General features: G+C 40.1%; 1 protein-coding gene across 5 annotated transcripts in view; it reads right to left on the bottom strand.

The window, feature by feature from the left end:
• ZNF618 (zinc finger protein 618) overlaps positions 1-26,813 on the bottom strand; it is a 692,337-nt gene that overhangs the window by 258,738 nt on the left and 406,786 nt on the right. For all 5 annotated transcript variants that reach the window (XM_053696021.1, XM_053696019.1, XM_053696018.1 and 2 more), the window contains exon 5: positions 1,263-1,301. In XM_053696021.1, coding sequence (XP_053551996.1) covers positions 1,263-1,301 — 39 coding nt within the window. The remainder of the gene's footprint in view (positions 1-1,262; positions 1,302-26,813) is intronic.

Genomic DNA, 26,813 nt, shown 5'->3' on the forward strand with positions numbered 1-26,813 from the left:
GGTAGTAATCTCACGGGACGCTGAATCCTGAGAGGTAGAAGACTCAGAGTGACTAAGAACCTTAGCAGGCTTGTCTCCCGTCTTAGACTTTATAACGGTGTTAAGGCATGTGGAACATAATTGAGTGGGCGGGAAAACCACGGCCTCCTCAAAATATAAACAGGTATAATTTAGTACAGAAGGAGTATCTTATAACATGTCAGAGTCCTCCATAGCTCAGGTTATACCCACAGAAGGACACAAATAAAAATGTTTTTTATTATAGAAAACTGCACCTTTATACTCCCAATAGCTGGGGCACTCACCATCTCCTAAACCCAGACAGTTAAAAGAGGAAACGCTCTCCTCAGCTTCAAGTCTCAACCGGAATGGAGGAAATGAACATAGACCACACCCGTCACATGGAGTGCAAGACTTCTCCTGTTATTACAAGTACAGCAAGTAATAGGAGCTGTGCAACACTTTCAAAAACGAAAGTGAAACTTAAAAGTGAAACCTGTTTGTTCCAGCCAAAAACACACAGTCTATCAGCCCAGGAAAAAAAATCACACAAAGCAGCACTGTTCAATAAACCCCCTTCAGAGGATATTAACCCTAGATCCTATCAAGGTATAAAGGAGCCACACTGTGACTTGACTACTTAAAACTCCAGTCCTATCTCGAAGGACAGATACCCTTTTTCAGGACTCTCTGAATCTTCTGACACTTCTCTGTCACCTCCTAACGTGATGAAAGGCAAATAATGACTGGGGTAATGAGGAAGTGGGAGGGATATTTAAGCCTTTGGCTGGGGTATCTTTGCCTCCTCCTGGTGGCCAGGTGTTGTATTTCCCAACAGTAAGGAATGAAGCCGTGGACTCTCCCTATCTTAGGAAGGAAATACTATTAATTAAAGGCTTCTATACAATATTCAAGTTTGCTGAAATACATCTTTTTTTGCAAAGCTTTTTTACAAAAATAAACCAATCCATTTTACTTCAGACATTAAACCAGATCCTCATTTCTGCTTCTCTCAGGAGGAAGTGAGATCGTTTTTTTATGTTTAGGCAGGTAAAATCCAGATCTTATAAAAAGAAAGGTCTCTGGTAAGTGAATTTTAAACAGTCAAAAAAGGGATGTGGATGGCTGGGCTTTTTCATGTTCACAGATATTCATAAATCATTCTGCCCATTTACAGTCATTTTTGTAGCACAAACAAGTTTTGTTTAATTTTTTCTGAAAAAACAAGAAATAGAGTAAATAGAAGAAATTAAAATACTTACTTCCCTGCGATGCTCCCTCACCTGAAGCAGCTTCATTGTCTGAAAAATAAATAAAGGTTTTATACCTCATGGGCAATACATTTACTTGACATTTAGAAGTCAGAAAGAAAATTATGCAGCAAATCACACATTTTTAAGGAAATAGGCAAGTTTATTTGTATATAGATATACCTAAAATAATCAAAATAGTGAGATTACAATGGTTTAGCAAAAAAATCCCATACGGTACTCATTTATACAAGCAAAATAATCGAAAGGTAAAATGTATTAGTACTGAGTATATTCTGAGTATAGAAAGGAAGTTAGAATTATGTGTTCAGTCAATACTGGACCTTAAAGATGGAGTTAGAGGGACAGGAAACCCTAACATTTTATTTCATGGTTTGGATAGAACAATGTAAACAACTTTCCAATTTACTTCCATTTTCAAATTTGCTTCATTGTCTGGTTATTCTTTGCTGAAGGGACAGCATTGCATTACTGGCAGCAATATGAACAAATCTAGTCAGCCAATCACAAGAGACATGTGTGCAGGCACCAATTAGCAAAAGCTCCCACTAGTGTATGATATGTGTGTATTCTTTTTCAACAAGGGATACCAAGAGAACAAAGCACATTTGAAAACAATAGTTCATTTAAAAGTGTCTTAAAATGACATGCTCTACCGGAATCATGCAAGTTCAATTTTGACTTTCCTATCCCTTTAAAAAAAATATACTTTGGTTTAGTATCATCCTATAATTTGTTTTCTATATACTACTTCAAGCTGATTGCCTGAGCAATTTTCTTATGAAACAAAATAGAGACAGCCGAAATCTGACCCTTCAGTTAACTGTCTGCCAAACCCTCATTTAGATCCTCCTGCAGGAACTCAAGGGAATTCTGAAAAAAAATCCAGTGGTAACTTTTGCGAGCAAACCAAGCAAAAACGGTTTTCCAGACCTAATGATAAATACATCTAGTAATAGGTTTCCTAGCTGAATCAAAGTGTAAATAACATTGCTAGAAAAAAACTCTCTTAGACAGCACTAAAAGTTAAAATTGCTATAACATCAAATTCAGAATTTTTAAATCTTGATAAAAACAAATACTCCAAGGCAAGCAAAAGGATATCTGAATCAGATCCTCAAACCAAATCCTGCTAGGCAACACAGCAGCAATCAGAATTGCTAAGGCTTGTTCCTGCTTGATTCTAGCTATCACTCTGGATAAAAATGTAAATCAGAATGAACAACCAGGGAACCACTAGGGCATCTATCAGACTCGTCCAAAGGTCCTGAGATCAGGAACAACACTGAGGCAGTTTGCAATTCAAGCGAGAGGCCATGAGATCTAACTCTGGCAGACTTCAATGTCTCACTATCTGTTTGAAAATTCCCTGGGTGAAGAGACTAGAGACTGAGAATGTCTGCCTCTCATTAGTTCACACCCAGAATGTGAACGGAAGAAATTATGCAATGATAACATTCTGCCCAACTGATGATGTGGGACACTTCTCTCATTGCTAAAGAACTGAGTTCCTCCACAATTTAGATTCCTGTCTAAAGTTTGGCCAACTCTAGAGAGTCCTGAAAATGTAGAATTTATGGATAACCTTGCCTCCTGGGGAGACCAAAGTGACTGCACCTTCAATCTAACAGGCTGGCATCTGTGGAAATTGCCACCCACAATGGGCCAGATTACTAGTGGAGCGGTAGTTTGCACTTGTGTTTAAGCGTTAAAACTGCTAGAGGTATTTTTTTTTTGCGCTTGGAGATTTGCGTTCGTATTACGACTTGAAATGAAAAAGTCTGAGTCCTCGTGTTCACAAAGTCGCAGTAACAAATGGATGTTGAGAAGGCGCAAACGCAAAATCGCATTCCCCTGTAGGCTTCAATGGAGCTGAAAAAGTTGAAAAACACGCATAGGTTGCACAAACATGATTGTGGTTATTTAAAAGTGCAACATAAGAAAATGTTCACACAGTAGTAAAAGTTTTTTTACTGAATATTATACGGAGAGTGCCTTTCTTCCTAATCGTTTATGCTAATATTTAAAGTGCACCCCGGATGTTGGTCTGTAATAGTGAGTGCGGAATCCACTTGGGACTTTATATATATATATATATATATATATATATATATATATATATATTTTTATATATATATATATATATATATATATATATATATATATATATTACGGCTGGGCGATATGGGCAAAAATGAAAATCGTGATTTTGAATCCAAAAAAATGTGATTGCGATTTTAATCGCGATTTTCTTATAAATGACTATAACACCTTAACTTTTCAATAAAAAAAAATATTTAACACTACAGAATCTTAATGTACATGTTTCTCAATGTCCAATACACTCTTGGAGCATAAAAATACAAACCACAAAATAGTTAAAATAAAATTAGCTGCCTGTGCTGTGGTTACATAGTAGTAACTAGCCAGTTATTAGGTCTTCTGACACAACATTGTCATGTTTTCTTGGGCAGTCATTCTAACTGTGGTATGATTAACATATGAACTTCCCATACATCAGAAAAAAATATCTTTCCAAAACGAAGCCTCTTCTTTAAAAGAAAGTCTTGTTGAAGGGTTTTAAAACATTTCAGAATGTGCATCATGGAAAATAAATCAGACAGTAGAGTAAAAGTGCACTTGTAATTCACTATCTGAGCTATTTTCCGTGGTGCACTTTCAGAAATGTTTGCGTCAATACATTTTTAAATTGCATACGTGATTAATTATGCAGCCCTAATATATATATATATTTATTTATTTTTAAATATTACATTCTTTCCTTATACAAAGGTGTTTTTTTTCATAGTTTAATATAGAATATACAATATATTACCACAAAATGTAATGATTTCTCTTCTGCTCTGTACTCCACATACACAATTCTGAAATGCATAAGGCCTTGATGAGTATTTTTTTTCCACATCTTGTGGTATTACTCATTCCTATCAGATGTTCTGTACTGAACTACTTTCAAAATTCTGTTAAAAAATACAGAAGTTTTCACCCTGCTAACTAATAAAACAGCAAGTATTCCATTTTTTCTGGCAATCACAAAAGATTAAAGGGACAGTGTACTATTTGTTCCAAATTATACAGTTTACCTGTCTCTTTAAAGTTTTATGCATGCATAGTATACATGTACAAGATTGGGTAGATTAGAATGTTGCACAGAGTTCGATAGCTGCAAAATTGATGGCAATCTATGAATTCAGTTAAAAGTTAAAAAAATAAAAAATTACAGAATTAAATTACAGTAAAGTAGGCACAATTTGTATCTAACAGTACATTACAAAGTATATTGCTATGTATAAATATTTAATGAAGAATTTAGTTTTGTGCTTGGTGTCCCTCAGTGTGCTCTCTAAACAGTTTAGTGAATTAGAATTTCTATTTTAGGACTGAGTAGCCTCTTTATTGTTGGTTGCTCTGTAGCCAGTCCGTCCTGTGTCACCAACATTAGCTTTATAGGCCCTAGGTTTTGCTCAGAAATCTTCCCTCTGGCTACTATAGCTAAATTGCCTTATATATTAGCAACTGAAACAACTTTATGGGCCTGGGAAATTGTCTTCGTAATGACATCATAATTTATGAGGATTAGTCCAACTCTTTTATTAACACATTTAAAATAAAGAGCTACATAGTACTGCATAGTTACGTAGCTAATAGAATTTAATATCTGGTTACATTTTCCTTTTGAAATAACCAGTTTTTAATAGGAAAAAAAACAAACATTTTTAAGGACATGGTCATGTAAAAATAGCACTTTTTTTGTTTGTTTTTCTAGCTATAAAACTTTAATGTACATTGCTGACATTGGTATTTGTTGCTTTCATACGGCTAGATTACGAGTTTTGCGTTATGAGCGGCTCGGTGCTAACTTGCAAGTTATTGTCCCCGCAAAACCCGGCGTTAGCAGGCAATATGTGAGCGTTGAGCAAAATTGCGCTCCATGCCGCACCCAAATACCAGCGCTGCTTTGAGCTGGTTTTACGTGCTCGTGCACGATTTCCCCATAGACATCAATGGGGAAAGCCGGCTAAAAAAAAAAGGATAACACCTGCAATAAAGGAGCGTAAAGCTCCGCAACGCAGCAACATTGATTCCTATGGGGAAACAAAATTTATGTTTACACCTAACACCCTAACATAAACCCCGAGTCTAAACACCCCTAATCTGCCGCCACCTACCTACACTTATTAACCCCTAATCTGCAGCCCCCGCCACCACCTACCTATGCTTATTAACCCCTACTCTGCCGCCCCTACATCGCCGACACTTACATTACACTTATTAACCCCTAATCTGCTGCCCCCAATGTCGTTGCTACCTACCTACACTTATTAACCCCTAATCTGCTGCCCCAATGTCGTTGCTACCTACCTACACTTATTAACCCCTAATCTTCCGCCCCATCGCCGCCACTATACTAAAGTTATAAACCCCTAAACCTAACCCTAAGTCTAACCCTAACCCCCACTAACTTTAATATAATTAAAATAAATCTAAATAAAAATTACTATCATTAAAGGGACAGTTCACCCAAAAACTTTCTCGCCTTTAAATTATTCCCAATGATCCTTTTTACCTGCTAGAGTGTATTAAATTGGTTGCAAGTAGCTCCTTTACTCATATTTCAGCATTTGAAATAGCTGATTTAGCTTGTGGTTTCCCAACCTATACTGAAAGTTTTGATACTGGCGTATACACTATTGACAAGCCTAAGTAAACACAGCCAGCATAAGAGATTACACTCCCAGTGGGATGCAGGATAGTTAAGTAATAAAATAATAATTTTCCATTGTTCTCTCTATGTATTGAGCTTTGGTGTTCCAGACAAATATAAGATAAGGAATCAAGTCTGCGTACATAAAAGTGATAACATAATGAGATCTGATATTACCTGAAGCTCAACCCATTGTAATAGGCTGTGGTTTCAAAGCACAAAACCAGCTACTTCAGATACACAAATAAACCCGAAAATGCAATTTCTCAAATATTTTATACTCTGCAGTTGGTATAACAAGTCATTTAAAATACATTTATGGAAAAACAATTTTACAGTTACATTGTAGCTATCTTGGGTTTAATTTTTATTTCACAGCTAAGTTTGTATTTATTTTAACTAGGTAGACTAGTTAGTAAATAGTTATTAACTATTTACTAGCTACCTAGTTAAAATAAATACAAAGTTACCTGTAAAATAAAACCTAACCTGAGTTACACCAACACCTAACCTTATACTACAATTAAATAAATTACATTAAATTACAATTAACTAAATTACAAAAACAAACAAACACTAAATTACACAAAATAAAAAAAGAAATTATCAAATATTTAAACTAATTACATCTAATCTAATAGCCCTATTAAAATAAAAAAGTCCCCCAAAAATAAAAAAACCCTAGCCTAGACTAAAACTAAAAAAAGCTCTTTTACCTGTAAAAAAAGAAAATACAAACAACCTCCCAACAGTACAACCCACCATCCACACAACCAAACCCCCAAAAGGGCATTAGGATGGGCATTGCCCTTGAAAGGGCCTTTAACTCTTTTTCAGCCCAAACCCTAAGCTAAAAATAAAACCCACCCAATAAACCCTTACAAAACCTAAAACTAACCCCCGAAGATCCACTTACAGTTTTTGAAGACCGGACATCCATCCTCAGCGAAGCAGCAGAAGTCCTCATCGAAGCCGGCAGAAGTCTTCATCCAAGCGGGCCGAAGTCTTCGTCCAAGCCGGCAGAAATCTTCATCGACGGCATCTTCTATCTTCATCCATCCGGCGCGGAGCGGCTCCATCTTCAAGACATCCGGCGCGGAGCATCCTCTTCTGACGACAGCTAACGAAGAATGAAGGTTCCTTTAAGGGACGTCATCCAAGATGGCGTCCCTTGAATTCCGCTTGGCTGATAGAATTCTATCAGCCAATCGGAATTAAAGGTGAAAAAATCCTATTGGCTGATGCAATCAGTCAATAGGATTTAGCTTCAATCCTATTGAATGATCCAATCAGCCAATAGGATTGAGCTCGCATTCTATTGGCTGATTGGAACAGCCAATAGGATTGAAGCTCAATCCTATTGGCTGATTGCATCAGAAAATAGGATTTTTTCAACTTTAATTCCGATTGGCTGATAGAATTCTATCAGCCAATCGGAATTCAAGGGACGCCATCTTGGATGACATCCCTTAAAGGAACCTTCATTCGTCGTTAGCCGTCGTCAGAAGAGGATGCTCCGCGCCGGATGTCTTGAAGATGGAGCCGCTCTGCGCCGGATGGATGAAGATAGAAGATGATGTCTGGATGCAGACTTCTGCCGGCTTGGATGAAGACTTCGGCCTGCTGGAATGAAGACTTCTGCCATCTTCGATGAGGACTTCTGCCGTCTTCGATTAGGATGGATGTCCGGTCTTCAAAAACAGAATTTATGCTTACCTGATAAATTTCTTTCTCTTACGGTGTATCCAGTCCACGGATTCATCCTTACTTGTGGGATATTCTCAATCCCTACAGAAAGTGGCAAAGAGAGCACACAGCAGAGCTGTCCATATAGCTCCCCTCAGGCTCTGCCCCCCCCAGTCATTCGACTGACGGTTAGGAGAAAAAGGAGAACCATAGTGTGCAGTGGTGACTGTAGTTTTATAAAAAATACATTTGAACCTGACTTAATTGCCAGGGCGGGACGTGGACTGGATACACCGTAAGAGAAAGAAATTTATCAGGTAAGCATAAATTCTGTTTTTGAAGACCGGACATCCATCCTAAGCTTTAGGACACGAATGAAGGGAGGGAACAAGTCAGGTAACCTAAACGGAAGGCACCACTACTTGCAAAACCTTTCTCCCAAAAAAATAGCCTACGAAGAAGCAAAAAGTATCAAATTTGTAAAATTTGGCAAAAGTATGCAGTGAAGACCAAGTCGCTGCTTTACAAATCTGTTCAACAGAAGCCTCATTCTTGAAAGCCCATGTGGAAGCCACAGCTCTGGTGGAAAGAGCTGTAATTCGTTCAGGAAGCTGCTGTCCAGCAGTCTCGTGAGTCAATCGGATAATGCTTTACAGCCAAAAGGAAAGAGAGGAAGCGATAGCTTTTTGACTTCTCTTACCAGAATAGACAACAAACAAGGATGACGTGTGTCTGAAATCCTTAGTTGCTTTTAAATAGAATTTTAAAGCACGAACCACATGAAGATTGTGTAACAGCCGTTCCACATCAAGATTGTGTAACAGCCGTTCCTTCTTAGAAACTGAATTAGGACACAGAGAAGGAACAATGATTTCCTGTTTAATATTCTAATTAGAAACCACTTTCGGAAGGAAACCAGGTTTTGTACGCAAAACAACCTTATCTGAATGAAACACCTGATAGGGTGAATTACACTGCAAAGCAGAAAATTCTGTAACTTTCCAAGATAATCACTTAATATCTATGGAATATAAAGGTTCAGATGGAACCCCTTGAAGGGCAGAAGAACTAAATTTAGACTCCATGGAGGAGCCACAGGTTTATAGACAGGCTTAATTCTGACTAAAGCCTATGCAAACGCTTGAACATCTGGTACTTCCGCCAGACGCCTGTGAAACAGAATAGATAGAGCAGATATCTGTCCCTTTAAGGAACTAGCTGACAATCCTTTCTCCAATCCTTCTTGGAGAAATGACAAAATCCTAGGAATCCTAATCTTACTGCACGAGTAACCCTTGGATTCACACCAACAAAGATATTTCCGCCATATCTTATAGTAAATGTTCCTGGTGACAGGTTTTCTAGCCTGGATCAAAGTATCTATAACTGATCCAGAGAACCCACGCTTAAATAGAATTAAGCGTTCAATCTCCAAGCAGTCAGCTGCAGAGAACTAGATTTGGATGCTTGAATGGACCTTGAATTAGATGATCCTGCCTCGATGGCATTGTCCATGGTGGAACAGATGACATGTCCACTAGGTCTGCATACCAAGTCCTGCGTGGCCACGCAGGCACTATCCAAATTACCAAAGCCTTCTCCTGATTGATTCTGGCTACCAGACGAGGGAGAAGGGGAAACGGTGGAAAAACAAAAGCCAGATTGAAGGACCAAGGCGCTACTAGAGCATCTATCAATGCCGCCTTGGGGTCCCTGGACCTGGATCCGTAAAGAGAAAGTTTGGAGTTCTGACGGAACGCCATCAGATCCAACTCTGTAATACCCCATAGCTGGGTAAGCTGAGTAAAAACCTCCGGAAGGAGTTCCCACTCCTCCGGGTGAAAGGTCTGACGACACAGAAAATCCGCCTCCCAGTTGTCTATTCCTGGGATGTGAATTGCAGATAGGTGGCAGGAGTGATCCTCCGCCCATTTGATGATCTTGGATACTTCCTTCATCGCTAGGGAACTCTTTGTTCCTCCCTGATGATAGATGTACGCTACAGTCGTGATGTTGTCCGACTGAAACCTGATGAACCTGGCCTCCGCTAGTTTAGGCTATGCCTGGAGCGTGTTGAATATCGCTCTCAGTTCCAAAATGTTTATCGGGAGAAGAGACTCTTCCCGAGACCATAGGCCCTGAGCTTTCAGGGAGTCCCAGACCGCACCCCAGCCTAACAGACTGGAATCGGTCGTGACAAAGATCCACTCTGGTCTGCGGAAGCACATTCCCTGAGACAGGTGATCCTGAGACAACCACCAGAGAAGATAATCTCTGGTTTTCTCATTCTAAGGAGACAATCTGCATAATCCCCATTCCACAGTTTGAGCATGCACAGCTGCAGTGGTCTGAGATTAATTCTGGCAAAGGGAACAACGTCCATTGCCGCAACCATTAACCCTATTACCTCCATGCACTGAGTCACAGAAGGCAGAGGAACAGAATGAAGAGCTCGGCAAGTAGTTAAAAGTTTTAACTTCCTGACCTCCGTCAGAAATATTTTCATCTTTACCGAGTCTATTAGCGTTCCCAGGAAGGGAACCCTTGTGAGCAGGGACAGAGAACTTTTTTCGACGTTCATCTTCCACCCGTGAGACCTTAGAAAGGCCAGAACTATTTCTGTATGAGCCTTAGCTCTTTGAAAAGACGTCAGAATTAATATGTCGTCCAGATAAGGTGCTACTGCAATGCCCCGCGGTCTTAGTACCGCTAGAATGGACCCTAGCACCTTTGTGAAAATTCTTGTCCAGAAAGGCGAACCTTAGGAACTGATGGTGATCTCTGTGGATAGGAATATGTAGGTACGCATCCTTTAAATCCACGGTAATCATATATTGATCTTCCTGGATCAATGGAAGATTGTCCGAATGGTTTCCATTTTGAATAGTGGAACTCTGAGGAATTTGTTTAGAATTTTTAAATCCAGAATTGGCCTGAAAGTTCCTTCCTTTTTGGGAACTACAAACAGGTTTGAGTAAAAACCCAGTCCTTGCTCTGCAGTTGGAACTGGGTGTATCACTCCCATCTTTAGAAGATCTTCTACACAGCATAAGAACGCCTGTTTCTTTGTCTGGTCTGAAGACAAACGAGAATGTGGAACCTTCCCCTTGGGGGAGAGTCTTCGAATTCTAGAAGATGCCCTTGAGCAACAATTTCTAATGCCCAGGGATCTGGAACATCTCTTGCCCAAGCGTGAGCAAGAGAGAAAGTCTGCCCCCTACTAGATCTGGTCCCGGAGCGGGGGCTACCCTTTCATGCTGTCTTGGTAGCAGCAGCAGGCTTCTTGGCCTGTTTACCCTTGTTCCAGCCCTGCAAAGGCTTCCAGGTTGCTTTGGGCTGGGAAGCATTACCCTCTTGCTTTGCGGATGCAGAGGTTGAAGCAGGTCCGCTCCTGAAGTTGCGAAAGGAGCGCAAATTAGCCTTAAAAGGTCTATCTTGTGGAAGGGCATGGCCCTTTCCTGATATTTAAGTAATTTTGTTTTGGGCGACACATCAGCCGACCATGATTTGAGCCAGAGCGCTCTTCGCGTCACAATGGCCAAACCAGAATTTTTCACCGCTAATTTAGTTAATTGTAAAGCGGCATCTGTAATGAAAGAATTAACCAGCTTTAGAGCATGAATTCTATCCATGACTTCGTCATATGAAGACTCCCTCTGGAGCGACTCCTCCAGCGCCTCAACCAAAAAGCCGCTGCAGTAGTTAGAGGAATAATGCAGGCAATTGGTTGAAGAAGGATACCTTGTTGAACAAATATTTTCTTTAGTAACCCTTCTAATTTGTTATCCATAGGATCTTTGAAAACACAACTGTCATCTATTGGTATAGTTGTGCGCTTAGCTAGTGTTGAAACTGCTCCCTCTACCTTAGGGACCGCCTGCCACGCGTCCCGCCTGGGGTCAGTTATGGGGAACATTTTCTTAAAGATAGGGGGGGAACAAAAGGTACGCCTGGTCTCTCCCACTCCCTAGTCACAATATTCGCCACCCTCTTAGGGATCGGAAACGCATCAGTGTATACAGGGACTTCTAAAAACTTGTCCATTTTACACAATTATTCTGGGACCACCATAGGGTCACAATCAACCAACGTAGCTAAAACCTCCTTAAGCAGTACGCGGAGGTGTTCCAGCTTAAATTTAAACGCTAAGAAATCTGATTCTGCCCGCTGAGAAATTTTACCTGCGTCACAAATTTCTCCCTCAGACAGTACATCCCTCACCGCCACGTCAGAGGGTTGTGAGGGTACAACAGATAAATTATCCAAAACTTCTGATTGCTTATCCTCTGTTCTTAAAACTGAGCTATCACGCTTTTAGGAAAAACAGGCAGTTTGGATAGAAATGCAAGGGAATTATCCATGACTGTTGCTAATTGTTGCAATGTAATAGGGGCCAATGCGCTAGAGATACTAGGCATCGCTTGCGCGGGCGTAACTGGTGTCGACACATGGGGAGAGGAAGGAGGGCTATCCTCATTACCTTCCGTTAAAGAATCATCTTGGGCCACATTTTTAAGTGTCACTGCATGGTCTTTAAAATGTTTGGATATGTTAGCACACTTTAAACACAAATGTAAAAGGGGGGACCGCCATGGCTTTTAAACACATAAAACAAGGTCTATCTGTAGGTTCAGACATGTTAAACAGACTTAGACAGCACTCAAATACAGTAAAATACAATTTTTGAAAAAACAGTACTGTGCCTTTAAATAATAAAAAGCGCATACTTTTTTACTAAACCTCCAAAAATCATCCGATCTTTATGAAATTTTCACCATATGATCCTAATGCTTTGAAATGATTGCACAGTAAATTTCAAGTCAATTAACCCCCTACTGCCCAAACCGGAGCAAATTAACCATGCCACAGCCTTTGCTGTGTCCTACCTTCCTTGGGGATTAGTTTTGATCGAAAATAAACCTCTCTGAAGTCCTCAAGTAATCTTTGGACCCTTCACAAGCATCTGCATGAAGCTGTTTGTAAAAACAACTGCGCAACTGAGGCGCGAAATTCAGGCCCCCTCCATCTTCCCTCAGGAGTTTGTGGGGCCTTACCAAGCCAAAATAGGTGTCTAAATATATGCCATGCGGAATAAAACCCCAAAAAGTGTTATAAATGCAATATAAAACTTGTATAATGTCAGATTATCTTAAAAAATAATCGATTGCCCCTTAACAGTGTCCACCAGTGTTTTGAGCCCTTACAAATAAGCCTTCCTTCTATACTAAGTCTCAGAATATGGCTTACCTTTCCCACATGGGGATTCTGTCAGTCTTCTAGCATTACTAAGTCTTGACTAGAAAAAAATGACTGAAACATACCTTAAAGCAGTTAAGCCTGCAAACTGTTCCCCCAACTGAAGTTTTCCTGTACTCAACAGTCCTGCGTGGGAACAGCAATGAATTTTAGTTACTGGTGCTAAAATCATATTCCTCTCAGCAGAAATCTTCATCACTTTCTGCTTCAGAGTAAATAGTACAAGCCGGCACTATTTTAAAATAACAAACTCTTGATAGAAGAAATAAAAAACTACAACTAACACCACATACTCTTTACCACCCCTGTGGAGATGCTACTAGTTAGAGCGGCAAAGAGAATGACTGGGGGGGCGGAGCCTGAGGGGAGCTATATGGACAGCTCTGCTGTGTGCTTTCTTTGCCACTTCCTGTAGGGATTGAGAATATCCCACAAGTAAGGATGAATCCGTGGACTGGATACACCAATGTAAGAGAAAACTGTAAGTGGATCTTCGGGGGTTAGTGTTAGGTTTTTTTTAAGGGTTTATTAGATGGGTTTTATTTTTAGCTTAGGGTTTGGGCTGAAAAAGAGTTAAATGCCCTTTTAAGGTCAATGCCAATCCAAATGCCCTTTTCAGGGCAATGGGGGGCTTAGGTTTTTTTAGATAGGATTTTATTTGGGGGGTTAGTTGTGTGGGTGGTGCGTTTTACTGTTGGGGGGGGTTGTTTGTATTTTTTTTTACAGGTAAAAGAGCCAATTTCTAAGGCCCTTTTAAAGGCTATTGGCAGTTTAGTTTAGGCTAAGGTTTTTTTTATTTTGATAGGGCTATTAGATTAGGTGTAATTAGCTTAAATATTTGATCATTTCTTTTTTATTTTGTGTAATTTACTGTTTTGTTTTTTTTTGTAATTTAATTAATTGTATTTAATTAATGTAATTTATTTAATTGTAGTGTAAGGTTAGGTGTTAGTGTAAGATAGGTTAGGTTTTATTTTACAGGCAAGTGTGTATTTATTTTAACTAGGTAGTTAGTAAATAGTTAATAACTATTTGCTAACTAGTTTACCTAGTTAAAATAAATACAAACTTAGCTGTGAAATAAAAATAAAAACTAAGATAGCTACAATGTAACTATTAGTTATATTGTAGCTAGCTTAGGGTGTATTTTACAGGTAAGTATTTAGTTTCAAATAGGAATTATTTAGGTATTAATTGAAATTTTTATTTAGATTTATTTTAATTACATTAAAGTTAGGGGGTGTTAGGGTTACACTTAGGGTTAGGTTTAGGGGTTAATAACTTTAGTATTTGTGACAGTTTAGTTATGAGTTTTATGTTACAGATTTGTAGCGTAAAACCCATAACTACTGACTTTCAGTTTACGGTATGGATTTTGTATTTATAGGCTGTACCGCTCACTTTTTGGCCGGACAGGCAAACTCGTAATACCAGCGCTGTGGAAGTCCCATTGAAAAATGACTTTTTGAAAGCTGCGGTAGTTACGTTGCGTTACAGCCAAAAGTGTGCGGGATAGCTATACCTGCAAAACCCGTAATACCAGCGTTAGTGAAAAAAAGCCATAACGCTGCTTTTTCACCCATAACGCAAAACTCGCAATCTAGCCGATAGTTTGCTCTGTAACTTTATAGAAGATATGCTTGGAATTTTCTGCTTGTGTGTGTATTAGGGCTGGGTGATATGGGCAAAAATGAAAATCGCGATTTTGAACCCAAAAAATTGTGATTGCGATTTTAATCGCAATTTTCTTATAAATAAAAAAATGATTTAAGACTACAGAATCTTAATGTACATGTTTCTCAATGTCCAATACACTCTTGGAGCATAAAAATACAAACCACAAAATAGTTAAAATAAAATTTGCTGCCTGTGTTGTGGTTACATAGTAGACACTAGCCAGTTCTTAGGACTTCTGAAACAACATTGTCATGTTTTCTTGTGAAGTCAGTCTAGCTGTGGTACGATTAACATATGAAGCAGTGTACGCATGGAGAAACCTGAAGAGTGCTGACTTTACAGCAGTATGATTTGTGTATAAGTGCAGTAAAGGTAGTACAATGCACACAAACAATTGACCCAGACAGGGAATGTAATCAATGCTATGCGTCACAGAAGTTAATAAAAAAAAAAAGTCACTTTAAAGTTTTTGTACTCTACTCACTTTATTGCTCACAACTTTGAGCGTATGTCCCACCGCCACACCACTCCCAGATGAAGGCCTGTTGCTCCCACACACGCTACAATCTCTGCAATAATGGCCCATGGCCGCAACTGGTCCGCCTCCCATCCTCCCTCTCCGCCTCCATTTTCATGACGAACAGAGAATTATTATTTTTTTAAATTGCGTACTCTCGCAGATTGTAAAATCGCAGGAATTAATCATGGTTTTAAATTGCATATGCGACTAATCGTGCAGCCCTAATATATACATATATATATCTCAAAGATAAAAAAACTAATAACTGCACACACTGATATATTATATATATCTCAAAGATAAAAAAACTAATAACTGCACACACTGATATATTGATTACATATAATAATGCAACAACAATTAAAAGAATGAAGGTCTGGTATTCAAAAAGTCACCATAAAGACAAAAAGAGAAGATCTTGTCCTCAGAAAATGGTGGTAATCCACCTCCCACAGGAGACCGGTTTCTAAATTTAACACTGGTCAGGGTACGTGACAGGAACAAAATGAATATATCTAAAAGAAAGGAAGCGCACAAGGGTCCTCCAAATAGTGCGTTATCTTTAATACACAGTAAAAAGTCTGAAAGAGACATATAAAAAGCCCCCCCCCCCAAGGGTACCTACTCACAAGATGTGCCCTCAAACAATGTGAGATATGTGTGCGTATAAATGGTATCATCCTGGTATAACTGGCCATTTTGTGAGTTCTCTTTATAAAGTCCTGCAGCAGAGCAAAGTGTCCAGGTCCTGCTACTTCAGCTTTCACAGGAGGGATTCCAGCACTCGTAGAGTAAAGCAAAGCCGCAAAAGTTACACAAAGTATCAATTGGAACTAATACAAACTCTTGATACAAACACTAGTAGCATGAGGTTGGTATGGCACAACGTGTTTCGCGGGCAAATCCGCTTCTTCAGAGGCTTGACAATACTTCCCTGCTGGAATGATTTAAAGCCACTTTTTACCCTGAAAACTGAGCGTCTTGCTAAAGGTCGTATACTGCATTCTCGTAAGTGTTTCAGATTCAGTTTCTTCACTGACTATGGGACAGTAGCTTTCAGGTTTTGTAGCGATTTTAGCAGAATCTTTCCTCTACTTTACAATTTTTCCTGTTTCACTGGCATCCACAAAGTCCCAAAGCATAATAGATCCACCACCATGAATAACAGTTGGCAAATGTAGTTCCTTTTGTTCCCCTAAAAAACATAATTTATGTAAGAACGTACCTGATAAATTAATTTCTTTCATATTGGCAAGAGTCCATGAGCTAGTGACGTATGGGATATACAATCCTACCAGGAGGGGCAAAGTTTCCCAAACCTCAAAATGCCTATAAATACACCCCTCACCACACCCACAATTCAGTTTAACGAATAGCCAAGGAGTGGGGTGATAAAGAAAGGAGTAAAAAGCATCAACAAAGGAATTTGGAAATAATTGTGCTTTATACAAAAAAATCATAACCACCATAAAAAGGGTGGGCCTCATGGACTCTTGCCAATATGAAATAAATGAATTCATCAGGTAAGTTCTTACATAAATTATGTTTTCTTTCATGTAATTGGCAATTACAATTCCATGAGCTAGTGACGTATGGGATAGCAATACCCAAGATGTGGAACTCCACGCAAAAGTCACTAGAGAGGGAGGGATACAAATAAAAACAGCCATTTTCCGCTGGAAAAATTAATACACAACCCAAAAAAAATAAGTTTATTCTCATAAAAGAAAAAAACTCAAATCAAAAAGCAGAAGAATCAAACTGAAACAGCTGCCTGAATAACTTCTCTACCAAAGACTGCTTCTGAAGAAGCAAATACATCAAAACGGTAGAATTTAGTAAATGTATGCAAAGAGGACCAAGTTGCCGCTTTGCAAATCTGATCAACTGAAGCTTCATTCTTAAAGGCCCACAAAGTGGAGACTGATCTAGTAGAATAAGCTGTAATTCTCTGAGGCGGGGCCTGACCCGACTCCAAATAAGCTTGATGAATCAAAAGTTTCAACCAAGAAGCCAAGGAAATAGCAGAAGCCTTCTGACCTTTCCTAGGACCAGAAAATAAAACAAACTGGAAGTCTTCCTGAAATCTTTAGTAGCTTCCACATATATTTCAAAGCTCTTACCACATCCAAAGAATGTAAGGATCTTTCCAAAGAATTCTTAGGATTAGGACACAAGGAAGGGACAACAATTTCTCTATTAATGTTGTTAGAATTCACATCCTTAGGTAAAAATTTAAAAGAAGTCCGCAAAACTGCCTTATCCGGATGAAAAATCAGAAAAAGAGACTCACAAGAAAGAGCAGATAGCTCAGAAACTCTTCTAGCAGAAGAGATAGCCAAAAGGAACAACACTTTCCAAGAAAGTAGTTTAATGTCCAAAGAATAAATAGGCTCAAATGGAGGAGCCTGTAAAGCCTTCAGAACCAAATTAAGACTCCAATTAGGAGAAATTGATTTAATGACAGGCTTAATACGAACTAAGGCCTGTACAAAACAGTGAATATCAGGAAGTATAGCAATCTTTCTGTGAAACAAAACAAAAAGAGCAGAGATTTGTCCCTTCAAGGAACTTGCAGACAAACCCTTATCCAAACCATCCTGAAGAAACTGTAAAATTCTAGGAATTCTAAAAAGAATGCCAGGAGAATTTATGAGAAGAACACCATGAAATGTAAGTCTTCCAAACTCTATAATAAATCTTTCTAGAGACAGATTTACAAGCTTGTAACATAGTATTAATCACTGAGTCAGAAAACCCTCTATAACTTAGTACTAAGCGTTCAATTTCCATACCTTCAAATTTAATGATTTGAGATCCTGATGGAAAAACGGACCTTGAGACAGTAGGTCTGGCCTTAAAGGAAGTGGCCAAGGCGGGCAACTGGACATCCAAACCAGATCCGCATACCAAAACCTGTGTGGCCATGCTGGAGCCACCAGCAACACAAATGATTGCATAATGATGATTTTGGAGATCACTCTTGGAAGAAGAACTAGAGGCCGGAAAATGTAAGCAGGATGATAACACCAAGGAAGTGTCAGCGTATCCACTGCTTCCGCCTGAACATCCCTGGACCTGGACAGGTATCTGGGAAGTTTCTTGTTTAGATGAGAGGCCATGAGATCTATCTCTGGAAGACCCCACATCTGAACAATCTGAGAAAACACATCTGGATGGAGAGACCACTCCCCTGGATGTAAAGTCTGATGGCTGAGATAATCCACCTCCCAATTGTCTACACCAGGGATATGCACCGCAGAGATTATACAGGAGCTGGATTCCGCCCAAGCAAGTATCCGAGATACTTCTTTCATAGCTTGGGGACTGTGAGTCCCACCCTGATGATTGACATATGCCACAGTTGTGATATTGTCTGTCTGAAAACAAATGAACGGTTCTCTCTTTAACAAAGGCCAAAACTGAAGAGCTCTAAGAATTGCACGGAGTTCTAAAATATTTATTGGTAATCTCGCCTCTTGAGATTTCCAAACCCCTTGTGCTGTCAGAGATCCCCAAACAGCTCCTCAACCTGAAAGACTCGCATCTGTTGTGATCACAGTCCAGGTTGGCCGAACAAAAGAAGCCCCTTGAACTAAACGATGGTGATCTATCCACCACGTCAGAGAGTGTCGTACATTGGGATTTAAGGATATTAATTGTGATATCTTTGTATAATCCCTGCACAATTGGTTCAGCATACAAAGCTGTAGAGGTCTCATGTGAAAACGAGCAAAGGGGATCGCGTCCGATGCTGCAGTCATGAGACCTAAAACTTCCATGCACATAGCCACTGAAGGGAATGACTGAGACTGAAGGTGCCGGCAGGCTGCAACCAATTTTAAACGTCTCTTGTCTGTTAGAGACAGAGTCATGGACACGGAATCTATCTGGAAGCCTAAAAAGATGACCCGTGTCTGAGGAATCAAGTAACTTTTTGGTAAATTGAACCTCCAAAAATGTTTCCAAAGAAACAACACTAGTTGATTCGTGTGAGATTCTGCAGAACGTAAAGACTGAGCTAGTACCAAGATATCGTCCAAATAAGGAAACACCGCAATACCCTGTTCTCTGATTACAGAGAGTAGGGCACCTAGAACCTTTGAAAAGATTCTTGGAGCTGTTGCTAGGCCAAAAGGAAGAGCAACAAATTGGTAATGCTTGTCTAGAAAAGAGAATCTCAGAAACTGATAATGTTCTGGATGAATCGGAATATGAAGGTATGCATCCTGCAAGTCTATTGTGGACATATAATGTCCTCGCTGAACAAAAGGCAGAATAGTCCTTATAGTCACCATCTTGAAAGTTGGTACTCTTACATAACAATTCAAAATTTTCAGATCCAGAACTGGTCTGAATAAATTTTCCTTCTTTGGGACAATGAACAGATTTGAATAAAACCCCAAACCTTGTTCCTGAAAAGGAACTGGCATAATTACCCCTGAAGACTCCAGGTCTGAAACACACTTCAGGAAAGCCTGAGCATTTACTTGATTTGCTGGGATACGTGAGAGAAAAAATCTTCTCACAGGAGGTCTTACTCTGAATCCTATTCGATACCCTTGAGAGACAAAGCTCTGAATCCATCGATTTTGGACATAATTTATCCAAATATCCTTGAAAAACCTTAATCTGCCCTCTACCAGCTGAGCTGGAATGAGGGCCGCACCTTCATGCAGACTTAGGGGCTGACTTTGGTTTCCTAAATGGCTTGGAATTATTCCAATTTGAGGAAGGCTTCCAATTGGAAACAGATTCCTTGGGGGAAGGATTATGTTTTTGTTCATTATTTTGACGAAAGGAACGAAAACGGTTAGAAGCCTTAGATTTACCCTTAGTTTTTTATCCTGAGGCAGAAAAACTCTCTTTCCCCCAGTGACAGTTGAAATAATAGAATCCAACTGAGAACCAAATAAATTATTACCTTGGAAAGAAAGAGATAGTAATCTAGATTTAGATGTCATATCAGCATTCCAAGATTTAAGCCTTAAAGCTCTTCTAGCTAATATAGCTAAAGACATGGATCTAACATCAATTTTGATAATATCAAAAATGGCATCACAAATAAAATGATTAGCATATTGCAGTAAGCGAATAATGCTAGATATGTCAGAATCCAATTCTTGTTGCGCTAAATTCTCCAACCAGAAAGTTGATGCAGCCGCAACATCAGCCAAAGAAATTGCAGGTCTGAGAAGATGACCTGAATATAAATAGGCCTTCCTTAAATAAGATTCAAGCTTCCTATCTAAAGGATCCTTAAAAGAAGTACTATCTTCCATAGGAATAGTGGTACGTTTAGCAAGAGTAGAAATAGCCCCATCAACTTTGGGGATTTTTTCCCAAAACTCTATAGAATTTGCTGATAAAGGATACAATTTTTTAAACCTTAAAGAAGGAATAAAAGAAGTACCTGGCTTATTCCATTCCTTAGAAATCATATCAGAAATAGCCTCAGGAATAGGAAAAACTCCTGGAGAAACCACAGGAGGTTTAAAAACAGCATTTAAACGTTTATTAGACTTAATGTCAAGAGGACTGGATACCGCAATATCCAAAGTAATTAACACTTCTTTTAATAAAGAACGCATATACTCTATTTTAAAAAAATAAATAGATTTGTCAGTGTCAATGTCTGAGGAAGGATCTTTTGTATCAGATAGATCTTCATCAGAAGAGGATAAATTATTATGTTGTTGGTCATTTGAAATTTCATCAACTGAATGAGAAGTTTTAAAAGACCTTTTACGTTTATTAGAAGGTGGAAATGCAGACAAAGCCTTCAGGATAGAATCAGAAACAAATTCTTTAAAATTCATAGGTATATCATGTACATTAGAAGTTGAAGGAACTACAACTGGCAATGTACTATTACTGATGGATACACTATCTGCATGTAAAAGTTTATCATGACAACTATTACAAATGACATTCGGTGAAATAATTTCTACAATTTTACAACAAATGCACTTAGCTTTGGTAGAACCGATGTCAGGCAGCAATGTTCCAGCAGAAACTTCTGAGGCAGGATCAGATTGAGACATCTTGCAAAATGTAAAAGAAAAAACAACATATAAAGCAAAATTATCAATTTCCTTATATGACAGTTTCAGGAATGGGAAAAAATGCAAATAGCATAGCCCTCTGATAGAGAAAAAGGCAAGAGACAAACATCAATGGGGCATTGAAATAATGAAAAAATTTGGCACCAAGTATGACGCACAACGTAACTAAAAACTTTTTTGGCGCGAATAATAACCGGAAATGACACACTTGCGTCACTAATGACGCAACCGTGTGTAAGGTTTCGGCGTAAACTATGACACCGGAAATTACGAAGTTGAGTCATAGACTTATTTTTTTCGTGCCAAAAAAAATTTCGCGCCAAGAATGACGCAATAAAGTTTAGCATTTGACGCACCCGCGGGCCTATACGCCCGCAATTTGCAAGAAGTAGTCAATTGAAAAAAAGACTAAACCCCCAGGTAAGAAAGAAATTTCTTTAAAAAAACAGAATTTATGTTTACCTGATAAATTACTTTCTCCAACGGTGTGTCCGGTCCACGGCGTCATCCTTACTTGTGGGATATTCTCTTCCCCAACAGGAAATGGCAAAGAGCCCAGCAAAGCTGGTCACATGATCCCTCCTAGGCTCCGCCTTCCCCAGTCATTCGACCGACGTAAAGGAGGAATATTTGCATAGGAGAAATCATATGATACCGTGGTGACTGTAGTTAAAGAAAATAAATTATCAGACCTGATTAAAAAACCAGGGCGGGCCGTGGACCGGACACACCGTTGGAGAAAGTAATTTATCAGGTAAACATAAATTCTGTTTTCTCCAACATAGGTGTGTCCGGTCCACGGCGTCATCCTTACTTGTGGGAACCAATACCAAAGCTTTAGGACACGGATGAAGGGAGGGAGCAAATCAGGTCACCTAGATGGAAGGCACCACGGCTTGCAAAACCTTTCTCCCAAAAATAGCCTCAGAAGAAGCAAAAGTATCAAATTTGTAAAATTTAGTAAAAGTGTGCAGTGAAGACCAAGTCGCTGCCTTACATATCTGATCAACAGAAGCCTCGTTCTTGAAGGCCCATGTGGAAGCCACGGCCCTAGTGGAATGAGCTGTGATTCTTTCAGGAGGCTGCCGTCCGGCAGTCTCGTAAGTCAATCTGATGATGCTTTTAAGCCAAAAAGAGAGAGAGGTAGAAGTTGCTTTTTGACCTCTCCTTTTACCAGAATAAACAACAAACAAGGAAGATGTTTGTCTAAAATCCTTTGTAGCATCTAAATAGAATTTTAGAGCACGAACTACATCCAAATTGTGCAACAAACGTTCCTTCTTTGAAACTGGATTCGGACACAAAGAAGGCACGACTATCTCCTGGTTAATGTTTTTGTTAGAAACAACTTTCGGAAGAAAACCAGGTTTAGTACGCAAAACCACCTTATCTGCATGGAACACCAGATAAGGAGGAGAACACTGCAGAGCAGATAACTCTGAAACTCTTCTAGCAGAAGAGATTGCAACCAAAAACAAAACTTTCCAAGATAATAACTTAATATCAACGGAATGTAAGGGTTCAAACGGAACCCCCTGAAGAACTGAAAGAACTAAATTGAGACTCCAAGGAGGAGTCAAAGGTTTGTAAACAGGCTTGATTCTAACCAGAGCCTGAACAAAAGCTTGAACAACACAGACAAAGCAGAAATCTGTCCCTTCAAAGAACTTGCAGATAATCCTTTCTCCAAACCTTCTTGAAGAAAGGATAGAATCTTAGGAATTTTTATCTTGTCCCAAGGGAATCCTTTAGATTCACACCAACAGATATATCTTTTCCATATTTTATGGTAGATTTTTCTAGTTACAGGCTTTCTGGCCTGAACAAGAGTATCAATGACAGAATCTGAGAACCCTTGCTTTGATAAAATCAAGCGTTCAATCTCCAAGCAGTCAGTTGGAGTGAGACCAGATTCGGATGTTCGAACGGACCTTGAACAAGAAGGTCCCGTCTCAAAGGTAGCTTCCATGGTGGAGCCGATGACATATTCACCAGGTCTGCATACCAAGTCCTGCGTGGCCACGCAGGAGCTATCAAGATCACCGATGCCCTCTCCTGATTGATCCTGGCTACCAGCCTGGGGATGAGAGGAAACGGTGGGAACACATATGCTAGTTTGAAGGTCCAAGGTGCTACTAGTGCATCTACTAGAGTCGCCTTGGGATCCCTGGATCTGGACCCGTAGCAAGGAACCTTGAAGTTCTGACGAGAGGCCATCAGATCCATGTCTGGAATGCCCCACAACTGAGTAATTTGGGCAAAGATTTCCGGATGGAGTTCCCACTCCCCCGGATGAAATGACTGACGACTCAGAAAATCCGCTTCCCAATTTTCCACTCCTGGGATGTGGATTGCAGACAAGTGGCAGGAGTGATTACGCAACAGTCGTCATGTTGTCCGATTGAAACCGTATGAATTTGGCCTTTGCTAGCTGAGGCCAAGCCTTGAGAGCATTGAATATCGCTCTTAGTTCCAGAATATTTATCGGGAGAAGAGATTCTTCCCGAGACCAAAGACCCTGAGCTTTCAGGAGTCCCCAGACCGCGCCCCAGCCCACCAGACTGGCGTCGGTCGTGACAATGACCCACTCCGGTCTGCGGAAGCTCATCCCCTGTGACAGGTTGTCCAGGGACAGCCACCAACGGAGTGAATCTCTGGTCCTCTGATCTACTTGTATCGTCGGAGACAAGTCTGTATAATCCCCATTCCACTGACTGAGCATGCACAGTTGTAATGGTCTCAGATGAATTCGCGCAAAAGGAACTATGTCCATTGCCGCGACCATCAAACCTATTACTTCCATGCACTGCGCTATGGAAGGAAGAGGAACAGAATGAAGTACTTGACAAGAGTTTAGAAGTTTTGATTTTCTGGCCTCTGTCAGAAAAATCCTCATTTCTAAGGAGTCTATTATTGTTCCCAAGAAGGGAACTCTTGTTGACGGAGATAGAGAACTTTTTTCTACGTTCACTTTCCACCCATGAGATCTGAGAAAGGCCAGGACGATGTCCGTGTGAGCCTTTGCTTGTGGAAGGGACGACGCTTGAATCAGAATGTCGTCCAAGTAAGGTACTACTGCAATGCCCCTTGGTCTTAGCACCGCTAGAAGGGACCCCAGTACCTTTGTGAAAATTCTTGGAGCAGTGGCTAATCCGAACGGAAGTGCCACAAACTGGTAATGCTTGTCCAGAAAGGCGAACCTTAGGAACCGATGATGTTCCTTGTGGATAGGAATATGTAGATACGCATCCTTTAAATCCACCGTGGTCATGAATTGACCTTCCTGGATGGAAGGAAGAATTGTTCGAATGGTTTCCATTTTGAACGATGGAACCTTGAGAAACTTGTTTAGGATCTTGAGATCTAAGATTGGTCTGAATGTTCCCTCTTTTTTGGGAACTATGAACAGATTGGAGTAGAACCCCATCCCTTGTTCTCCTAATGGAACAGGATGAATCACTCCCATTTTTAACAGGTCTTCTACACAATGTAAGAATGCCTGTTTTTTTATGTGGTCTGAAGACAATTGAGACCTGTGGAACCTCCCCCTTGGGGGAAGCCCCTTGAATTCCAGAAGATAACCTTGGGAGACTATTTCCAGCGCCCAAGGATCCAGAACATCTCTTGCCCAAACCTGAGCGAAGAGAGAGAGTCTGCCCCCCACCAGATCCGGTCCCGGATTGGGGGCCAACATCTCATGCTGTCTTGGTAGCAGTGGCAGGTTTCTTGGCCTGCTTACCTTTGTTCCAGCCTTGCATTGGCCTCCAGGCTGGCTTGGCTTGAGAAGTATTACCCTCTTGCTTAGAGGATGTAGCACTTGGGGCTGGTCCGTTTCTGCGAAAGGGACGAAAATTTGGTTTATTTTTAGCCTTGAAAGACCTATCCTGAGGAAGGGCAAGGCCCTTACCCCCAGTGATATCAGAAATAATCTCTTTCAAGTCAGGGCCAAACAGCGTTTTCCCCTTGAAAGGAATGTTAAGCAATTTGTTCTTGGAAGACGCATCCGCTGACCAAGATTTTAGCCAAAGCGCTCTGCGCGCCACAATAGCAAACCCAGAATTTTTCGCCGCTAATCTAGCCAATTGCAAAGTGGCGTCTAAGGTGAAAGAGTTAGCCAATTTGAGAGCATGAATTCTGTCCAAAATCTCCTCATAAGAAGAATCTTTATTGAGCGCCTTTTCTAGTTCATCGAACCAGAAACACGCTGCGGTAGTGACAGGAACAATGCATGAAATTGGTTGTAGAAGGTAACCTTGCTGAACAACCATCTTTTTAAGCAAACCCTATAATTTTTTATCCATAGGATCTTTGAAAGCACAACTATCTTCTATGGGTATAGTGGTGCGTTTGTTTAGAGTAGAAACCGCCCCCTCGACCTTGGGGACTGTCTGCCATAAGTCCTTTCTGGGGTCGACCATAGGAAACAATTTCTTAAATATAGGGGGAGGGACGAAAGGTATGCCGGGCCTTTCCCATTCTTTGTTTACAATATCCGCCACCCGCTTGGGTATAGGAAAAGCTTTGGGGGGCCCCGGGACCTCTAGGAACTTGTCCATCTTACATAATTTCTCTGGAATGACCAAATTCTCACAATCATCCAGAGTAGATAACACCTCCTTAAGCAGAGCGCGGAGATGTTCCAATTTAAATTTGAATGTAATCACATCAGGTTCAGCTTGTTGAGAAATTTTCCCTGAATCTGAAATTTCTCCCTCAGACAAAACCTCCCTGGCCCCCTCAGACTGGTGTAGGGGCACTTCAGAACCAATATCATCAGCGTCCTCATGCTCTTCCGTATTTTCTAAAACAGAGCAGTCGCGCTTTCGCTGATAAGTGGGCATTTTGGCAAAAATGTTTTTGATAGAATTATCCATTACAGCCGTTAATTGTTGCATAGTAAGGAGTATTGGCGCACTAGATGTACTAGGGGCCTCCTGTGTGGGCAAGACTGGCGTAGACGAAGGAGGGGATGATGCAGTACCATGCTTACTCCCCTCACTTGAGGAATCATCTTGGGCATCAGTTTCTCTAAATTTTGTGTCACATAAATCACATCTATTTAAATGAGAAGGAACCTTGGCTTCCCCACATACAGAACACAGTCTATCTGGTAGTTCAGACATGTTAAACAGGCATAAACTTGATAACAAAGTACAAAAAACGTTTTAAAATAAAACCGTTACTGTCACTTTAAATTTTAAACTGAACACACTTTATTACTGCAAATGTGAAAAAGTATGAAGGAATTGTTCAAAATTCACCAAAATTTCACCACAGTGTCTTAAAGCCTTAAAAGTATTGCACACCAAATTTGAAAGCTTTAACTCTTAAAATAACGGAACCGGAGCCGTTTTTATGTTTAACCCCTATACAGTCCCTGGTATCTGCTTTGCTGAGACCCAACCAAGCCCAAAGGGGAATACGATACCAAATGACGCCTTCAGAAAGCCTTTTCTATGTATCTGAGCTCCTCACACATGCATCTGCATGTCATGCTTCTCAAAAACAACTGCGCAATAGAGGCGCGAAAATGAGGCTCTGCCTATGATTAGGGAAAGCCCCTAGAGAACAAGGTGTCCAATACAGTGCCTGCCGGTTATTTTACATAATTC

This window comes from Bombina bombina, chromosome 12 (assembly GCF_027579735.1).
Source record: "Bombina bombina isolate aBomBom1 chromosome 12, aBomBom1.pri, whole genome shotgun sequence".
NCBI classification, from domain to species: Eukaryota; Metazoa; Chordata; class Amphibia; order Anura; family Bombinatoridae; genus Bombina; species Bombina bombina.